The sequence below is a fragment of the Haliotis rufescens genome, unplaced genomic scaffold (genome assembly GCF_023055435.1).
Source record: "Haliotis rufescens isolate VD_foot unplaced genomic scaffold, xgHalRufe1.0.p SCAF_19, whole genome shotgun sequence".
NCBI classification, from domain to species: Eukaryota; Metazoa; Mollusca; class Gastropoda; order Lepetellida; family Haliotidae; genus Haliotis; species Haliotis rufescens.
The window spans coordinates 5,516,801-5,538,488 of NW_025963879.1; the positions used below are offsets into that span (position 1 = coordinate 5,516,801).

General features: G+C 45.2%; 1 protein-coding gene across 1 annotated transcript in view; it reads left to right on the plus strand.

Annotated features, from left to right (window-relative positions):
• Positions 1 to 21,688, plus strand: part of LOC124148422 (vacuolar protein sorting-associated protein 35-like) — a 100,200-nt gene that overhangs the window by 72,076 nt on the left and 6,436 nt on the right. The window contains exons 13-15 of the mRNA XM_046519506.2: positions 5,236 to 5,358; positions 6,090 to 6,269; positions 12,899 to 13,135. Coding sequence (XP_046375462.1) covers positions 5,236 to 5,358; positions 6,090 to 6,269; positions 12,899 to 13,135 — 540 coding nt within the window. The remainder of the gene's footprint in view (positions 1 to 5,235; positions 5,359 to 6,089; positions 6,270 to 12,898; positions 13,136 to 21,688) is intronic.

Below are 21,688 nucleotides of genomic sequence, written 5' to 3' on the forward strand. Positions count from 1 at the left end.
CGAATATACCCCTGTTCGTGGACGCCCCCCCTTCAGGGATGGGGTGTTCACTTACAAGACCAAATAACCTCAGGGCTATGGTCCGGCGCTCAGTGAAAGTGGCACATAAACAAATTGGCGTTAGAAGCTTTAATTCTGGCCATATTGCATTGGCAGAATTAACTAAAGTCAGCTCAACTTGCAATATCCACAAACAACAGCACTGTGGTGTGGTGCATGCACAATCAGAGAACAACACACTCCCACTCTCTACTTCAACAGACTTTTCCGAACTGAGCGAACTACATGTGATCGACACCACCCGGGTCCCCTTTGGACATGGGATGCACAGAGCGGTACATCTCAGGTTATGCTGGGATTTTATTGTACAAAATCAACTACCAGGCCAACCCTACTGTTCCTTCACCATCCCACCAATATCGACTATTGTGGGAGCCGTACATGAATGTGAATTACTTCTGGGCTCAGTGCGAGCAGTTTGAGTTTTCATTCCGCTCCAAGACGAGGCATGGTTCGAGGAAGCGGTTATTTATACACGTGTTTCCTACGTCCACAACCAAAGTTAGTCGCAAACACCATATCTCTATGGTTACGCGCAGTCATCCTACAGGCCTATGAGATCGCAAAAACGGAATCCGCCAAGAGCGAATTACCCTCACGATCTCAGCCTGACCATGGCTCTACACGGCAATTGTTTTATTAGAACAATCATGGAAGGATATTTCTGGAGGTTCAACACAGTTTTTGTTTGTCATTATCTTCGCGTTGTGGCTCTCGAGGACGTCAAAGGCGTGCGAAGTTTGGCCCTCTGGTTGTAACCCAGCAGGTTACCAACCCCCTACGCAAAAAATGAGCTCGCCCTATACAGAGCCCTATACATATACTTCCATGCGCAGTCACTCAGTTGCCGCCAGTGAAAGAATATAAGACAATCTTGTTTGTCAACGACGGCTCTATGACGTGGTTAGTAAAGAACTAGCTGATCAGCTATTATTTTCTTTGTTACTAAGTGTGTATAAGGAATTTCAATGTTTTGATTTTTGAACAACCCTACCGTTTTTCTGAACTTTTCCGCTTCACAGTTTATCGACCAACTGGTGTCGTTTTGCAGTTTCTGTATTCTGAAGGTTTACCCACCTCCAAACAGTCCGATACAGATGCATTAAGGAGTAATGCAGGATAAGTAAAAAATTTAGTAAAATCTAAATTAGTTTTACATTTGTATACTTATCCTGCATTACTAAGTTAAAGGCCAACCCGTCGCAAGACTTGCCTCCCGACAACAACTTTATTTCTTCACCCAGTTGCACCGAATTCTAGTTGTCACATGCAGAGAATGCATTAAAGAGTAATGCAGGAAAAGTATACAAATGTAAAAAATATTTAGATTTTACTAATTTCTTAAATAATGTATACAATATCTCATAAGTTACTTAATACGGATGTTTATGTTAACACTACTGATGACATTCAGTGTCTGTCATCAATTGAGGAGGAATTAAACAGATCGTAAAGAAGGCAAAAAGTGGTCTCTGAACGAACAGGTCAGACAATTGCTAATTATCCAGTGCCAAGTGTTCTTGACCAGTGATTGATTCCCGACATGGGTACAATGTGTGAAACCCGTTTCTGGTATTGCAGGAATATTGCTAAAAGCAGTGTAAAACCATATTCACTCACTCTTGACCAGTGGTAAGGGACCTCTTCAAGGCACATATGCCTGTTCCGAGAGATGGACAGACAGACACCGAGAAAAAGATGCACACATGCCTGTCAGTGCACGCACAAATGTTCAGAATTGTCACTGTCAGATGTCTTGAATACAGAATTTTGTACTTAATTTAAAACCAACTTCTCGATATTCTCGTAATTAATAACAGAAAAAACCTCGACAATTTAAGAATCCCATATCAAAGAGTGAAAATGATGAGGTCACCTCCGGCCATCTCAGCAACACTGTTTTCAAAAATGACATTGCTTGTAATAAATGTGCAGGTAATGTGACAGTTGATAATTCGGATATAGTTTTTGCAATCAGGATTGAACTGGTTATTGGTTTTAGAATTTTTTGTAATGATAAGTTGTGACAATATTGATATGCCTCGGATTGGCTGCTGATTGTAACTGACACTCCTTGAGGTTCACTAATCTGTAAGTGTACTGGATTTCATGTTTGATTCACTGGTGTTGGTGACCCAATGATTTTTTCACTAGTTCATCACGCATGTAAGAATATATTGAGTTTTTATATTTTTTAACTTACCCTATCTCACACCTTCAGTATCTTCTTCTTAGATCCTATGTGGAAACCTGCTTTAACCATGTTCTGTGGGCTTCTAAAACAAAAACAAACATCTCAGAATCTCCATGGTTACGTCCAGTAGCTAGGTCAATTATGTTCTGCTTTGCCCGGCAAGCTTACACGAGCTGACCACGTGTATACCTTTGCCGACTCATTCTCTTTCTCATTGCTACTGTGTGTTGATGTGGTTGACACCTTGGAGAAGTTATTCGTTTCCTTTTTCCTAAGTCTCTATGAATTAGGAAAACCTACACCATGGGCAAAAAGGACAGACAACATCCGGCATGTTCACACTCTACATCAGACCCCCACTCCTTGTGCTGTGATTGTTTCGGGCAGTGCTCGTTTGACTTATGTTCTTCAGAGTATCATTCTATGTCAGATTCTGCTTTCTGCATCTACCTACAGCAGCGTCATAGGAGATTGTCTGACCGTCACTCTATGAAATCATCTAAGAAACCTAAAGCCGGGTCCTCAGTTGCACCAGAAGAACCCATACTGTCACTCATAGATGATACTATTTCTGACAGTTTCCCCATAGTTGATATCACAAACCCTGAACATTTCACAATCTTCGATTTGAGCAGATGGTCCCTCTGTTCTTCTGTTCGATTCCACTCCCTCTCACGCTCCTGTTCAAGAGACTGATCACACTCCCGCCTTTAAGATACCACGCTTGGAATCTACACGTTTTGCTCTACTGTTCATGCCTCAGCTACCACCTGGGACTCTCCCAATCATCACTCTCAGGATCTTAGGCACGAGACGACACAGGATCGTCAATTGGCTGCCATGGACAAGGATCGGTGCTCCAGCTCCGAGGATTGGCATTCAAGATCAGTCACTGCTCTCACTCTCCCACTGTCCTATCCGCTGATAATGATCACTTACACGGTTCCTATGGTCGGTGATCCCTTGAACGACGAACATTCTGTAACTATCGTCATGATTCACCTCTGGTCTCACGCCCTCGGGAACTTCTACCTATGGCAGGGATAGGTCCTCCACTGTTATCAATGTGGCACCAATATTATGCTCCCTCCCAGGTATTATTGGACATAAACTCTACCCTGGATACAGCCTTTGCATTATTCCGTCATCTACATGATTGACTCCCCAGACCCAAAAGACCATTACCGACAGAGTGGTCTCTTCATTCAGCATCGTTCCAATGGATTTTCTAACTTTAATGGGCCCCGGAAGTAGACCTCTTTGCCGACCGGTTCAAAGCTGTACTATCCCGCTTCGGGTCACCCATCCCTGATGCTCTGGCTTGGGATCGCGATGCATTGGCAATTTCTTGGGAAGGTCTCAATGCCAATGCCTTTCCACTGGGATCCTTCCCCGGGCCCTGCAGAAGCTAGTGGCCACCAGTCACCTCTCTCTGACTTTGATGGCGCCCTATTTGCCAACATGTAGTTGGTTCCCCACCTTGCTAAGTCTGGCCGACGAACGAATCCATCGTCCATGCTCTGAGATAACCTACTTCTTCAGCCTCACTCTCAGTGGCTTCATCCGTCCCTTGCAACTCTCCATCTCTGCATTTGCCAAATCTTATCATCAAAGGCTACTCCAAGCGGGTTCAACCCGGAAGCTGAAGCCACCTCCCTTGCGGCTATTAACTCTGTCATTGCCACCACTTCAGGGGCAAAGGTTTCCACAGTTGCGGAACTACAATCATTCATCTGCTCAAACTAGCCTCTTGTTTTCGACTCCCTTTGTGGGACCTGAATGTTATTTTACAACAACTGGTTTCCTGTGATCATGAATGAGCCACTGGCGGAAGAAGGACTTTGCGACCATCACACTGAAAACCATTTTCCTGTTGGCTCTGGGCTACTGCAGCATGCGTTAGTGAAATTCATGCGTTGGATGTCACCAGAGTCCAGTTTGAGAGATCCGGAAGTTGTCGGGCGTTCCTCAGCCTTCATTGGGATTGTGTGGCAAAGAATCAACTTACCGGCCAACCTGATCGGTTATTTACGATTATCTTGCTTTGATTGATCGTGGGATCGGATAACCATGAAGACCTCTCCCTGTGCTCAGTTCGAGCATTTTGACTGTATCTGGATGCGTCTCGCCTCCACAGACGCTCTCGAATGAGACTTTCCATCCTGCTGTCGACTGCATTTACTTTGGAAATTTCCCGTACTACGTTCTCTCTTTGGCTGTGCTCCATCATCCTTCAAGCGTATACCTTTGCTGGGCTTCCTCCACCTACTTCGTCTAATCCTCTAGAGACTCGAGCAGCTGCTTCTATCATGGCTCTACACAGTAACTGCACCCTCTCCCGATCATGGGAGGGTGCTTCTGGAAGTCTGATACAGTTTTCGCCTCTAACTACCTTTGCAACATCTCAGTCAGGGATACCCTAAGTTAAGTCCATCGGTGTTGGCGCAACGACTGTCTCGCAGATAAACTGGTATACACACATGATCCTTATGTCTTTTACATTTGTATAAAGTACAATGACATATGGGAAAAAACGTTGAGCATGTATTTTTCATGATCTCATGATGTTTCGTTTGAGTAAGGTATCAGGTTAGACAGGTTAAAAAATTCAAATTACACTGTCTAGATCAAGTTTCCACATGTACAAACTCAAGAATGTAGTCTATACAGGCTAGACCTTGCTGCTGGATTTAACTATGGAGATGCTGGGGTGTGTGTCAGTGAATGTTTTCGTTTCAGAAGCTTGAAACATGGTCCAAGCACATTTCCATACAGGATTGAAGAAGAAGATATGAAAAGCATAAGATAGGACAAGTATATACATTTTTATACTAAAATTTCCAATTTCTTGGGGATGAAAAATCAGTTTTATATAGTAAAGCAGTGGGGCCATTGTTATTACCATTAGTATGTTCTATATCTGTGTTCATTATGATCATGTTATACTATAATTCAAATGTCTTATGTCTGATTTGTTACAGATCCTCAACACTGCCCGGAAGCACTTTGGCAGTGGAGGTGACAAGAGAATCAAGTTTACATTACCACCAATTGTCTTTGCTGCATATCGATTAGCCTTCAAATATTGCACACTCAAGGATGAGGTTAGTACTGGGGTTCAAGGATATGGTTAGTACTGGGATTCTAGGATGAGGTTAGTAGTGGGTTTCCAGGATGAGGTTTGTAGTGGGGTTCAAGGATGAGGTTAGGAGTCGGGTTCAAGGATGAGGTTAGTAGTGGGTTTCCAGGATGAGGTTAGAAGTGGGGTTCAAGGATGAGGTTAGTACTGGGATTCAAAGATGAGGTTAATACTGGGTTTCCAAGATGAGGTTAATACTAGGTTTCCAGGATGAGGTTAGTAGGGTGGTGCCAAGGATGAGGTTAGTAGTGTGGTTCAAGGATGAGGTTAGTACTGGGATTCAAGGATGAGGTTAGTAGTGGGTTTCCAGGATGAGGTCAGTACTGGGGTTCCAGGATAAGGTTAGTAGTGGGGCTCAAGGATGAGGTTAGTTGTGGGTTTCCAGGATGAGGTTAGTTGTGGGTTTCCAAGGTGAGGTTAGTAGTTGGTTTCCAGGGTGGGGTTAGTATTAGGGTTCAAGGTTGAGGTTAGTAGTTGGAAGATGATAATAGGTTTGCACAGATTGAGTGATTTAACAAAAATATAAATTAGACCAAAGTTAGTTGTATTATTTGTAAGTTGATCTGTATCAATGTCAAAGGTTTCAGGATATCAGCTGGACATGAATAATAATGTTAGGGGATTCAGTTGAACAAAAGGATTTCTTTCAGAGTGTCATTCACTGTTATTTCATGCAATGTGATGCTCTCTTTACAGGATGAGAACTGGGAAAAGAAATGTCAAAAGATCTTCCAGTTTTGTCATCAAACAATCGGGGCCTTGCTTAAAGCTGAACAGGCTGAGATCCCCCTCAGGCTTTTTCTACAGGGTGCCTTAGCTGCCGGTCAGATTGAGTTTGACAACTATGAAACTGTGGCCTATGAGTTTATGTCTCAGGTAAGGCTTGAAGAAATAAAGATAAAGTCTTTACCCCATTGGTTTTCCTTACATAGGTTGAGAGTAAGCTAACTTATCAAGTGCTTGTGCCTGTGTCTGGTGCCTCCTCTTGCACCTGTGTCTTGTTTGTCCACTTGCACCTGTGTCTAGTGCCTCCATTTGTGCCTGAGTCTGGTGCATCTATTTGTATCTACGTCTGGTGCCTTCATTTGTGCCAGCGTCTGGTGCCTCCACTTGCACATGCATTTGGTGCCTCCTCTTGCTCCTGCGTCTGGTGCCTCCACTTGCACCTGTATCTGATGCCTCCTCTTGCATCTGTTACCTCCTCTTGCTCCTGCGTCTGGTGCCCCCACTTGCACCTGCTTCTGGTGCCTCCTCTTGCACCTGTATCTGGTGCCTCCTCTTGCATCTGTTACCTCCTCTTCCTCCTGCGTCTGGTGCCTCCTCTTGCACCTGTATCTGGTGCCTCCACTTGCATCTGTTACCTCCTCTTGCTCCTTCGTCTGGTGCCTCCTCTTGCATCTGTTACCTCCTCTTGCTCCTGCGTCTGGTGCCTCCTCTTGCATCTGTTACCTCCTCTTGCTCCTGCGTCTGGTGCCTCCACTTGCACCTGCTTCTGGTGCCTCCTCTTGCATCTGGTACCTCCTCTTGCTCCTGCGTCTGGTGCCTCCACTTGCATCTGTTACCTCCTCTTGCTCCTGCGTCTGGTGCCTCCTCTTGCATCTGTTACCTCCTCTTGCTCCTGCGTCTGGTGCCTCCTCTTGCATCTGTTACCTCCTCTTGCTCCTGCGTCTGGTGCCTCCTCTTGCACCTGTATTTGGTGCCTCCACTTGCATCTGTTACCTCCTCTTGCTCCTGCGTCTGGTGCCTCCACTTGCACCTGCTTCTGGTGCCTCCTCTTGCATCTGGTACCTCCTCTTGCTCCTGCGTCTGGTGCCTCCACTTGCATCTGTTACCTCCTCTTGCTCCTGCGTCTGGTGCCTCCTCTTGCATCTGTTACCTCCTCTTGCTCCTGCGTCTGGTGCCTCCTCTTGCATCTGTTACCTCCTCTTGCTCCTGCGTCTGGTGCCTCCTCTTGCACCTGTATTTGGTGCCTCCACTTGCATCTGTTACCTCCTCTTGCTCCTGCGTCTGGTGCCTCCACTTGCACCTGCTTCTGGTGCCTCCACTTGCACCTGTATCTGTTACCTCCTCTTGCACCTGCTTCTGGTGCCTCCTCTTGCACCTGCTTGTGGTGCCTCCACTTGCACCTGTATCTGGTGCCTCCTTTTGTTTTTTTTATCTGGTGCCTCCTCTTGCATCTGTTACCTCCTCTTGTTCCTGCGTCTGGTGCCTCCACTTGCACCTGCTTCTGGTGCCTCCTCTTGCACCTGTATCTGGTGCCTCCTCTTGCATCTGTTACCTCCTCTTGCTCCTGCGTCTGGTGCCTCCTCTTGCATCTGTTACCTCCTCTTGCTCCTGCGTCTGGTGCCTCCTCTTGCATCTGTTACCTCCTCTTGCTCCTGCGTCTTGTGCCTCCACTTGCACCTGCTTCTGGTGCATCCTCTTGCACCTGTATCTAGTGCCTCCTCTTGCACCTGTATCTGTTACCTCCTCTTGCACCTGCTTCTGGTGCCTCATCTTGCACCTGTATCTGGTGCCTCATCTTGCACCTGTATCTGGTGCCTCCTCTTGCACCTGTATCTGGTGCTTCCTCTTGCATCTGTTTCCTCCTCTTGCATCTGTTTCCTCCTCTTGCTCCTGCGTCAGGTGCCTCCTCTTGCTCTTGCATCTGTTACCTCCTCTTGTATCTGGTGCCTCCTCTTGCATCTGTTACCTCCTCTTGCTCCTGCTTCTTGTGCCTCCTCTTGCACCTGCATCCGGTGCCTCATCTTACATCTGTTACCTCCTCTTGCACCTGCGTCTGGTGCCTCCTCTTGCATCTGTTACCTCCTCTTGCTCCTGCGTCTGGTGCCTCCTCTTGCTCTTGCATCTGTTACCTCCTCTTGCATCTGTTACCTCCTCTTGCACCTGTTACCTCCTCTTGCACCTGCTTCTGGTGCCTCCTCTTGCACCTTCGTCTGGTGCCTCCTCTTGCATCTGTATCTGGTGCCTCCACTTGCACCTGTATCTGGTGCCTCCACTTGCATCTATATCTGGTGCCTCCACCTGCACCTGTATCTGGTGCCTCCACTTGCACCTGTATCTGGTGCCTCCACTTGCATCTGTATCTGGTGCCTCCTCTTGCATCTGTTACCTCCTCTTGCATTTGTTACCTCCTCTTGCTCCTGCGTCTGGTGCCTCCACTTGCTGCTGCTTCTGGTGGCTCCACTTGCACCTGTATCTGGTGCCTCCTCTTGCACCTGTATCTGGTGCCTCCTCTTGCATCTGTTACCTCCTCTTGCTCCTGCGTCTGGTGCCTCCTCTTGCATCTGTTACCTCCTCTTGCTCCTGCGTCTGGTGCCTCCTCTTGCATCTGTTACCTCCTCTTGCTCCTGCGTCTTGTGCCTCCACTTGCACCTGCTTCTGGTGCATCCTCTTGCACCTGTATCTAGTGCCTCCTCTTGCACCTGTATCTGTTACCTCCTCTTGCACCTGCTTCTGGTGCCTCATCTTGCACCTGTATCTGGTGCCTCATCTTGCACCTGTATCTGGTGCCTCCTCTTGCACCTGTATCTGGTGCTTCCTCTTGCATCTGTTTCCTCCTCTTGCATCTGTTTCCTCCTCTTGCTCCTGCGTCAGGTGCCTCCTCTTGCTCTTGCATCTGTTACCTCCTCTTGTATCTGGTGCCTCCTCTTGCATCTGTTACCTCCTCTTGCTCCTGCTTCTTGTGCCTCCTCTTGCACCTGCATCCGGTGCCTCATCTTACATCTGTTACCTCCTCTTGCACCTGCGTCTGGTGCCTCCTCTTGCATCTGTTACCTCCTCTTGCTCCTGCGTCTGGTGCCTCCTCTTGCTCTTGCATCTGTTACCTCCTCTTGCATCTGTTACCTCCTCTTGCACCTGTTACCTCCTCTTGCACCTGCTTCTGGTGCCTCCTCTTGCACCTTCGTCTGGTGCCTCCTCTTGCATCTGTATCTGGTGCCTCCACTTGCACCTGTATCTGGTGCCTCCACTTGCATCTATATCTGGTGCCTCCACCTGCACCTGTATCTGGTGCCTCCACTTGCACCTGTATCTGGTGCCTCCACTTGCATCTGTATCTGGTGCCTCCTCTTGCATCTGTTACCTCCTCTTGCATTTGTTACCTCCTCTTGCTCCTGCGTCTGGTGCCTCCACTTGCTGCTGCTTCTGGTGGCTCCACTTGCACCTGTATCTGGTGCCTCCTCTTGCACCTGTATCTGGTGCCTCCTCTTGCATCTGTTACCTCCTCTTGCTCCTGCGTCTGGTGCCTCCTCTTGCATCTGTTACCTCCTCTTGCTCCTGCGTCTGGTGCCTCCTCTTGCATCTGTTACCTCCTCTTGCTCCTGCGTCTGGTGCCTCCACTTGCACCTGCTTCTGGTGCATCCTCTTGCACCTGTATCTAGTGCCTCCTCTTGCACCTGTATCTGTTACCTCCTCTTGCACCTGCTTCTGGTGCCTCATCTTGCACCTGTATCTGGTGCCTCATCTTGCACCTGTATCTGGTGCCTCCTCTTGCACCTGTATCTGGTGCTTCCTCTTGCATCTGTTTCCTCCTCTTGCATCTGTTTCCTCCTCTTGCTCCTGCGTCAGGTGCCTCCTCTTGCTCTTGCATCTGTTACCTCCTCTTGTATCTGGTGCCTCCTCTTGCATCTGTTACCTCCTCTTGCTCCTGCTTCTTGTGCCTCCTCTTGCACCTGCATCCGGTGCCTCATCTTACATCTGTTACCTCCTCTTGCACCTGCGTCTGGTGCCTCCTCTTGCATCTGTTACCTCCTCTTGCTCCTGCGTCTGGTGCCTCCTCTTGCTCTTGCATCTGTTACCTCCTCTTGCATCTGTTACCTCCTCTTGCACCTGTTACCTCCTCTTGCACCTGCTTCTGGTGCCTCCTCTTGCACCTTCGTCTGGTGCCTCCTCTTGCATCTGTATCTGGTGCCTCCACTTGCACCTGTATCTGGTGCCTCCACTTGCATCTATATCTGGTGCCTCCACCTGCACCTGTATCTGGTGCCTCCACTTGCACCTGTATCTGGTGCCTCCACTTGCTGCTGCTTCTGGTGGCTCCACTTGCACCTGTATCTGGTGCCTCCTCTTGTATCTGTTACCTCCTCTTGCACCTGCTTCTGGTGCCTCCTCTTGCACCTGTGTCTGGTGCCTCCTCTTGCTTCTGTTACCTCCTCTTGCTCCTGCGTCTGGTGCCTCCTCTTGCATCTGTATCTGGTGCCTCCTCTTGCACCTGTATCTGTTACCTCCTCTTGCACCTGCTTCTGGTGCCTCCTCTTGCACCTGCGTCTGGTGCCTCCTCCTGCACCTGCGTCTGGTGCCTCCTCTTGCATCTGTTACCTCCTCTTGCTCCTGCTTCTGTTACCTCCTCTTGCACCTGTATCTGGTGCCTCCACTTGCATCTGTATCTGGTGCCTCCTCTTGCATCTGTTACCTCCTCTTGCATCTGTTTCCTCCTCTTGCTCCTGCGTCTGGTGCCTCCTCTTGCTCCTGCGTCTGGTGCCTCCACTTGCACCTGTATCTGGTGCCTCCTCTTGTATCGGTTACCTCCTCTTGCACCTGCTTCTGGTGCCTCCTCTTGCACCTGTGTCTGGTGCCTCCTGTTGCTTCTGTTACCTACTCTTGCTCCTGTGTCTGGTGCCTCTTCTTGCATCTGTTACCTCCTCTTGCTCCTGTGTCTGGTGCCTCCACTTGCACCTGCTTCTGATGCCTCCTCTTGCACCTGTGTCTGGTGCCGCATCTTGCACCCGCGTCTGGTGCCTCCATTTGCACCTGGGTCTGGTGCCTCCTCCTGCTCCTGCTATTGTGCCTCATCTTGCACCTGCGTATGGTGCCTCATCTTGCACCTGCGTATGGTGCCTCATCTTGCACCTGTGTATGGTGCCTCATCTTGCACCTGCGTAGGCTTTTCATTCTTTGGAGCAAGACACACTTTACCTTGTGGTCATAGACCTGTTTTCGTGGTCTTTGTTGATACTAGTTGGACCAATATTTGTGGTCTTTAGAGATGTAAAGTGTGTACTTACCAGTTATTCATTCCTACATTCGTGATCATGTACCTACCTTGGTTTCTTTATTTTCATTTATTCATTAAGAGAATCACGTTTGTTTCCCGTAGATGTCATAATAAGAGAATCACGTTTAGTTTCCCATAGATGTCATAGTAGGATAATCATGTTTAGTGAGTGAGTGAGTATGGTTTTACGCCGCTTTTAGCAATATTCCAGCAATATCACGGCGGGGGACACCAGAAATGGGCTTCACACATTGTACCCATGTCGGGAATCGAACCCGGGTCTTTGGCGTGAAGAGCCAACGCTTTAACCACTAGGCTACCCGACCGCCCTCATGTTTAGTACCCCATAGATGTCATAATAACAGAATCACGTTTAGTTTCCCATAGATGTCATAGTAGGATAATCATGTTTAGTACCCCATAGATGTCATAATAAGGGAATCACGTTTAGTTTCCCATAGATGTCATAGTAGGATAATCATGTTTAGTACCCCATAGATGTAATAATAGGAGAATCACGTTTAGTTCCGCATTAATTGTATAATTTCAAGTCGAGTCAGAAGGACAGAAGGTGGACATGTGATCGTCGCCCTCCACTGCGCAACCATGTTAATAACTGTATAAGCCGTCAAGCAAAAGTATGAAGAGTCAACCTGAAAAATGTTTGTGAACGTAGTGATCCGGGATGTGAGCAGGTTTTCCCGAAAAAAGAGGAAAACTCTAGGGGGGTCTGGGGCATCCCCCCCCTGAACATTTGATTGCATTTTAAGTTATTTTGTGCAGTTTGGACAACATTCACACCAAGTAATGTGAAAAGTCAATAAGTCAAATAAACAAAGATGGCGGATCTAGTACTTTTAAAAAATCAGGCATAGCTTCCGCACACCCAGCTACCCACCAGGTCTGGGAGCAATACTGCCAGAAACTTCACACCCCGTCACCCAGATACAAGGACAACTGTCACAAGCGTGCAATGTTTGACCCTTTCCCCATGTTGAAGCATATTGAAAAAAACTTACCTTGTTCTTACTTACCTTTTGTTGAAAAAAACAAAAATCCATTGCAAACATAAGACATTAATACATTATTGGTTTTTGGACGTTGAAGAAACATTCAAAGTTTTATAGCTAATCACAGAAACAAGTGTAAAACATCTCATTCACTTATAGGCTAAAAGACAACTTTACCTTAAAACATGCCATCATCTGAGTATTTACAATTTCTGTGTGACGCCACACCCCACGTTATAGTGCAAGTATTTGTATTAGAAACATTTGATGTCCTAAAACTTATGATGGTGAAAGCTCTGATCAAAAACAGGACAACCTGAGACGGTTGTCTGGTTTTCGATAACATTTTTCAGAGTGTTTTTTAAAATCTTTGATTATATTTTTACGCGGAAGATGATTTTTTTCGAGGACTACTGTTTTAAAAAACAGTGTTTTCCTCGGTTCCGCGGAGATTTCACATTCCTGAGTGATGCCAGTATGTGTTCTGTTTATGATTTTAGGCATTTTCCCTGTATGAGGATGAAATCAGTGACAGCAAGGCACAGTTGGCTGCCATCTCCCTCATCATTGGTACATTGGAACAGATGTCTTGTTTTGGCGAGGAGAATCACGAACCACTCCGAACACAGTGTGCTCTGGCAGCATCTAAACTCTTGAAGAAACCAGACCAGTGTCGGGGTGTTTCAACTTGTTCCCATCTCTTCTGGTCAGGAAAATCTGCAGCAAATCAAGGGGAGGTAAGGGCTTTAGAGGATGAGATGAGCTTAAGCATGTGACCGCAAATGACAGATGTTAGAGACTTACTTCATGCCTCTTGTATACCCCTGGTGACATGATGGGATTACATTGAAGGCCAAGGCCAAATGATAGTGCACAGGATATCTCAGTGTTGCATCCAGAATTGTTCAGAAATGGAGGTGGTTCCCCCACCATCATTTAAATTAGGCTGAGTTGTCTAAAGAAGGTAATTTGATAAAATGAAATACTCACTTAGGCTAAAAAGAAAAATAGTCTTGTTTCTCAGGCTCTGGCACATCATCACAAAATCCACTGCACGTATCGTTTTTGTTTCCATTTTGAAAAAAAATCCTTAAATATTCCACGTCTCAAACACATGACCCTGGCAGTGAAAAGCTACAATACTTAAAAACAATGCGATCCAATATATGGCATGCAGTTGCTTACCCTTACATGCGCACTGCTTTACTGCACATCTCTTGTTATGGTTATGGTTATGGCGGCAATAGGAGTTTGTGTGCATGTTTTGCCGTTTGCAAATTTGGTTAATGAGACCATGAAATTTTCGAGAAAACATCACTTGGCATGATGATTTACAAATTCAATGTTGTTTGTGTACTGTATGCCTGACAATGTTTCATATGCAGAGATTAAGATCATGTGTATTTGTCTCGTAAAATAAGGTGGAAATAGCAATCAGCTGTTCACACATTTTCACCCCAATCTATGAGGGATGTACAAATGTAGTTTGAAAAACAATTAATGTCATGGCCAATATCATAACTGAAAAGAAATTTCAGTACAGTGATAGGATGACTGAAGACTTTGTATTTGTTTCTAACGACTAATGTTCGTTTCAGGCAAGTTCATGTTGAGTTGATGTGATTTGCCAAACAGTTCATACACGATTTTGCCGAAATTAATGTAAACAATAATGAATGAAATCTTGGATAAAAGTAACATAATGGATTACAAACGTAAGTATCCTGGGCTGTTAAGTTTGGGATATCTGTCCTTCTTCAAACACAGGAGTCCATCAGTGGGTCAGCAACACTTTATTTGTGATACAATAATTACAGCATCTGTATAATCACGATTGTGGTAATGGGACAGACATGGCCAGGCAGCATATCAGAGGCGTCAGAGAGCGAACCTGCCTAGCCGTTGTCCGAAGGTCAAGTCCCGACTAACAGAAAGTATTCTAATTTAAACCAGTCAAATTACTGACCCGCTGCCACGTATCGAATACGATACCTCCTTGTTCAGCCTGCAGTATCCTGCACCTCATCCACAATGTCAAGCTTCAGTGGCCAACCCGCCATTCTCTAGCGCTAATTTGGAGCCACCGACCTGCACATGACTCTGTGCTGTTAGCCATTGTCATAATAGCCCAGCTGCTGTTATAATTTGTATTGGCAGCACTCTCAATACTTAAATAGATATAATCAACTTACTTAACTGAGGGAATATATTAAACGTATATAGACTCCCTGTTAAAATATACAGACTCCCTGTTAAAACCTATACCCTGCTAAACTGCCTATGATATAAGTCCACATACACAATGAACACTTTTATAGCCAGATAGTGTAATAACAGGACTAATTTGTGTACTTCAGTGCGGATTTGTTGACATGCTTCTTCCGGTGTTGTGTGCTCACGATATCACTTCGCATTGTGATGAATGCGTGTATTATGCACACAGAGGTAGACCAATACTGTATTACAGTATTTTACTCATCAAGGAATACATTTATGTAGGGAGGCCCTTTGCCAGGTTTATTGTACACATCTGTTTATTTGGTTACGAACTAGTTTGAACAACAACAACAAAAGGCTGCTCTCTCGCACTATGTTTTCAAAAGCCATTGCCTGAGAACCAATTTTATTTTTCGAAACCTTATAAATCACTAGAGCATAGCCTCTGTTGCTTCTTGCCCTTACAAACCCTTACAGCACTTGTGCATGACTTGACCATCTAACTGTAACAAGCTCACCTTGTTTACCAGCTGAGGATACTTTACTTTATTACAATATGGTTTCCAAATAGAAATAGCAGGGGTTAATCCAGAAATCAGTTCGCACAAAACTAAATTGTGAAATCAGTAGATGACCACACATATTATGTTTAAAAACTCAGTTTTATGTTGACAATCAAAAATGTAATGCAAGGGTTCAAATATGTGGCAGGAACTATAAGTAACAGGCCTGTGAATGTAAGTGCAACACGAAGGTGACAGGAATGTGGTGTTTCCACCAATATGTATTGGACTTGCCAAGTAGATCAGAAACCAGTCAGGTCCAAGTAGCCCTCGAATTGCCCTCTTGTCGCTCTTACATAGGTAACACCTGCATTTTTGAAAGTGTCCCATCTAGAAACTTCTCCAATGATCATGCATGCCATGTTCATGAACACAAACAGAGCCAGTACAAAACCATCTGGGAAGCTCTATTCAGCTGCTGGTCACGACTGCACTTGATATCTTATAATCAGCAGTTCCATCATTTGCTGCCAGTGATAATTACCACAAATATATTTACAACAGTTTCTACCACCACTAAAATTACTTACACATAGCAACATACCTGTTCATTTTTTTTGGAATAAGCTTTAAGCAATTTATGCAACCCAGGAATAAATTTCATTGGATGAAAATGACATTTGTTATAAGTTTGTTAAATTCAATGAACCCTACCAGATTTTTGAAAGCTAGAAATGTGTGACTTGACATGATTGACCTGAATTTCGGGTGCCATTGGTTAAGAAAAGGCAAGCACATGTCTACAACGGGAATACAAATTTATCAACATTGAAATGTGTTTCTTTGTGTTATTGTTTCCATGTGATATTTTACAAAGTCTTTCATTGCAAACAAGGAGAATGAATTCCACATGGTCTTTACTTCTGCCAGCTGGCCAATTGTAATTATACATGGCATAACATGGTCCAATATTGACAATAAACTTTGTTCTCAAATGATTATGAATAAACCAAAGGATTGCGAATACCCCACCTCTATTACATCATAGCCATACATTTTTATTTTTTTTGACTGTCATCACACCATCAAATCTTCAGATTTTCAACAGTAGTGCTGTTCACTGTCAACTATACATAATGACTTGGGCAAGTAATAATATCTCGGTATCCACACTGTCTACGAGTTGTCATGCCACATTAGTTTTGGTAGTTGTCACACTGTAAGTGTATCTTCTGTATAACATATTCTAATAAAACTAGATAGTTGTTATCCAGCGTTAAAGCTGAAGAGGATTAGCATTGTTGTCTTGATGGAGCTTGGAAAGTGGGGCATGGAGCTGTTTCCCGCCACAGACACCACTATCATCAGAGACACCTCATGGAGGAATGGAGGGCTAAGAAGCATCACCATCACCCATTGGGACTCCATGATTACGTCCAATCCTAAGCTTGACCTATCACTCAGACAAGGACTGAGAGTACTACCAGAACATCAAGATCTTCTCCACCAACCCAGATCAGACATCATGTACGGCAGTCTACACAGTTCCATCTCCATGTCTGGAAGGTGCAAGCTTCTAGTTACTCCAAATCTGTCTCCAATGTCCCTATCTAACAGCAACAGAACCTCACAGAGGACACAGGAAGCAGCTTGTTATATCTTGCAATTCACCATCAGATAAGATATAGAAAAAGCCACAGTCACAGGATGGTTGAAATCCACCAGCACAGACTGCTACTGCTAAGCACAGCTAGCTTCTCATGCTTGGATCCCTTAGGGGCCACGAGATAACTGCTATTTCTATTATCCCCAAGTAGATAAAAAATGTTAAAAGATATACATGGTAATAAGACATGGAAGGTGAAAAGGCTGTAAAGAAAATGAGCTGTCCCAATGATTGTAGATAGGTGTAAGATGATATGGTCAACAGTTACTCATAGCGACTTGGGACTTCTTAATGCTCTCTTGAGCCACATGAATGTAACGCAAGTAGGCTGGCGACCAACGTCCGAGAGTCTGTATCATATGGTCCTCAACTTGAGCTTTGCTTGCCATAGTAGCGGCCCCAATGCGAAACGAGTGAGTGTTGTAGTTGGCACTAGGGACTCCACATAGATTAATTACATGTTTCAATTTTCCTTGAAAGGAATCTCTGGTAAGAGGCAAATGTTGCTCATCCAAGAAGAAAGCCTGAGAAGAAGCTTGGAAACACTTACTCCTCATGTCGAGGTATTTCACTAGAGCTCTCACTTGACACACACATTTATTTGCATATAATTGCAACACCACACCTTCCTTGAATGGGTGGGTTTTGGAGGCTTTAATCTTGACGTCCGCTCTTGTACACTGAGCATTCAAATGCACATCACTAAGGCACAAATTGATGGCTGGATCAAAAGATCCTCTCACTGTAAACTCACTACACCGAAGGAAAGCAAAAAAGGCCAAGGTGCATGCTGCTTCCATCATGCAGTCAACGAATGGTGTAAAGCAGCCTTTGCGTAAAACACAGCACATTTGTTTCAGCAGGCCGGTGGTGATAGGTTAGCGAGTGAGTTTAGGCTTCCCTTGGGATTTCTTGATACCTCGTAGCAGCAGTTGTACTCTGTCTGGTTGAATTGCTTGAGACACTTCTTGATACCGCCCTGCACGCACATAAAAGAACTTGACTCCTGCCATCTACAGTTTGATGGTACTGTATTGCAGCTGTAACTTGGAATGGCAGTGTGTGATAAACAGTAGAATCCTGTTTTCAGTAAGTGGGGGCAGGTTGGTGGTGGTCGTTTCAAAGCCGTTCAAGAGTAGGAAGAGCTTAAAACGTGATAGGCCAGTAGAGTAAGCTTCGAATGTAGATGGGGCCACCCCTGCGTCCATCAACCATTGGGCGTCTTGACTCAGGTCACAATGAGCTGCTGATAGGAGGGGCATGGAATGGGGTATTGCTCTGCCAAGGGGACCAGCTCTTGGACTTTGAAAAGTGTGTTGGGATGTCTGGTCGTCTCTTGTGCTGAGAAAGTGGATGTCTGGTCACTTGATCTACCTGGGTTTTCCGCAATTTGTCGAGACAGAGATTCGACTGTTCGTTGTAAAGCCTGGATTTGATTTTGTAGTGTAGCAGCATTCTCCGGTAAAGTACAAGGCACTTGAGACAGGGGAGATGAACTTGACTATCGTTCGCCGGGAAATGATCGTGGGTGCTGCCATATTGGAAAAGGGTCCAATTGGTCTCTCTGGCGTAGGAAAAGTAGTCCCATCTGAATTTTGACATTCGTCACTCGTAACTGTCGAAGATGGTATCCTACGATTTCCATTGGCCTCCAACAAGCGTACTAGATCTTTTCTGGTCATGTTTGGTGTCTGGATACCGAGATTTCGTAATTTTGACTTAAGTTGCGCCGTAGTTAAATTAGAGGGAATGTCAGTATACACTGTTTGGCGCCGTCTCGATGTAGATCGGACTGGAGAAGATTGTTCTGCAGCTGCAATAGACGGTGGAGGTTGGTGCAAGTTGTCATCTAGTAGATCAGTTTGCGAACTGGACCCCCGTCTTGTTGAACGTGACCTCGAGGGTGTTCCTCATTGATTCATGTTTCCAGTCAAAGTTCAAAGTTCGTCCAATCCCCAGTTGTCAGTTCGTCATAGCTCAGCAAAACCACAGGCAGGTAGTTTGAGATGATGACATCGTATTGGCCACTTTAAGGTTCCGATTAAGAAAAAAATAATATATAACGTGTGCTGACAAAGTATGAAGCAAAAGTGCAAGCTAGGCAGAGACAAAGGATTACTGTCACACATGTGCAGTGTGGGTAACCGGACGTGATGTATATAAATGCTATAAATAGATGGGCATGTGCGTACTGTCTCTGCATAAACAACATTTTAACATAAATGATAAACTTACAATTAAGTGTGTAGTAATGGTCTAGTGAAGTTTGTCTACACATCTTGAGCACTCATAATTGGAATATTTTAACTTATCCTGCATTAATCCTTTATGTATTTACTGTCAGAAAGACAAAGCTGTGAGAGGTCCAGCTGCAGAAGTTGTTCCAACCAGTGGTGTAGCAGTACCCTCACACAGCTGCCACTTGACCCAGAAGTCAACACAGACAGACGTGTTGTTGAGAAATACTGCAGTTTTCCAGCATCCCTTGCTTCTTATTTATACATCGTTTTCTTGCTATTGTGTTGTTGTTTATGGTTTGAGTCTTTTTAGCCTAATGCATACGTAATTTGTATTACATTCCTGCTCATTTGTGGCTTTTAGTCACGGTAATTACGGGTGTATTGTTGTTCCAATCCGCGCTTTTTGAATTCGCCAAGTGGCTTGAGGTGGTTAAGGTGTCGTGCGTTGTGAATTCTTTTATTTTGTATTGGTAATTCATTCTATTTTATGACCTATCTCTAGATTGTACAGACCTCTGTTCGTTTGCAGCCCACTATCGCTGAAGGTCATAGCCCTCGACCTTAAGGCTGTCAAGAAACACCTATCACGGTGTCATCGCAGTCACCCTACGATGTCGGACATTACTTCATCCCCACCTACCACAACTTGCACTGCTTTGCCAGTTGCTTCAGTCGAGTGAGTCCATCGCAACATCAATATCCACCTCAACGACCCCTCTGACAACGTCTACACAGCTGACAGACACAATGGAGATACTTATGCCGCATGTGGCTGTCCTACCGTCGATGTCTACGCTAATCAACACCTCCACTTTGCCTCAGGTATCTGCTCCTCGTGTTGACTTTGTGGTTCAGCTTCTCCTAGTTAATCCTGGCACAGCTCTCAGTCCCCCTGTTACTGTGCCGATTCATGGAGCCGTTCTCCCGTCCGTTGGAAGGAGAGTGACTATGTTTCGGACGCTTCTGTGGGTGGACATTGTGGTCCCACGCAACGTCTATTCATCCAGATCCCATGTTAACAGTTCTTATCTCGGCTCTCGATGTGGACTTTAGAAGATCTCACTTACTCCGTCCTTCACAGCACCCTCATTATCAGAAAGATGACTTCTCAATCCAATCCTCTGATGTGGCTGATGGAGCTCATTTCCTTGTCAACGACCTTCATGGCATGACAGATTCCTTGTAACCTACCATGATCCACATGGCCATTATTTGCTTGGCTTTCGCTTTCGTGGTGATGGAGCAGAGAAAATTTCCGGTGAAAGATCAACGTTGGGCAAACGACTACTTTCGTTGAACATCTGTACCAGAACTTGTAGATCATCAATGTTCAAGATTGTTTAGCCATTTGATAGATTCATCATAGGCTACCGGGTACCCACCTCTCAGAATCATCATTGACAGGTCGAGACAAGGCGTCTCAAATATCGTTGTGATAATTTTGCTCCTATCCCACACATTCTTCACAGAACTTGGGAACACCACCTGTCTGTCTACCACACAGTTCACAGGGGATTGTCCATGTGTGGAGCTTCAACCTCATTTTCAAGATACATGTCATGTGTCAAGATACACTCTGACTGTAAACATCGCTGACCAGAATTAGGTCAAATGACCTATTGGGAGCTGTGCAGTGTCTTTGCACCACTTGGTTTGCATGCTTACTTGAATGTACTGCTGCAACCACTTGACCAGACGTCTGTCGCTGTGCATCCATGTGACCAAGTCACTAACTTCAATAGACTTCATTGTCTCCTCGATATAAGAATGGGAGCGCTTATACAACACTCAGGGGATGGAAACGATCACCCAACTTCATAAGGTGCGATCTTTCAAACTAAAATTTTACAGATATTTACATTCTATCACATTTACATTCTCAGGACTGTGGTCTGGCGCTCAGTGCACTTGGCACATCGACAACTTGGAGTTGAAGGCACTCAGGTGATATCACACTGGCAGGAGCACCTCCGTTACACTCAACTCGCCATCTCCACCTCACAGTGGTCTGATACCTGCGCCATCAGGGGATGACACACTCTTAGCTCTCTCTGAATGGAAGCTTGCTCCCCTGGTTTTTCATCTTGTGTGCCAGCGCCTAGGTCATCCCGACATTGCTATCATCGCCACTTGCCAGCAGGTCGCCACCACAAAGCGCCTCTGAGTCTTCCTCATGTCAGGAGCCAACCTTTCAAACTCGCCGGTGCGTGTCACCCTAGACTTGAAGATTACATGCTGCACACATTGGTTTGGTATGTCAGTTCTAGTTTTTAATTTCGCTTAAGTTCTGTCACTGGAATGATACCTGGACCTCCCCCATACTTCACTCTTTCACTGCCTGCTGACAGAAATGGTGACTCGATACCGGACATCGGTCTTTTCCATGTGGCTGGTGCCTATGGAGAATTCATTGTATACTGAACAACAAAAGTTCCTGTGACATTGAATAAGATTTAATGCAAAGTTATGTATTTTACCAAATCTGAAACAATTTCGATAAAAAACTCCTGTAAGTGTTCAAATGGTTTCATTTGCCATACTGACTTAAGAAAATGTGTGATTTCATTAAAAACATGAACATGCCAAAATGTCAATTTACAAATCAATAGCGTGTGTGTCCACTCGGGTTGCGATGCAAGCAACACGTCTTCGTCTCATGGAATG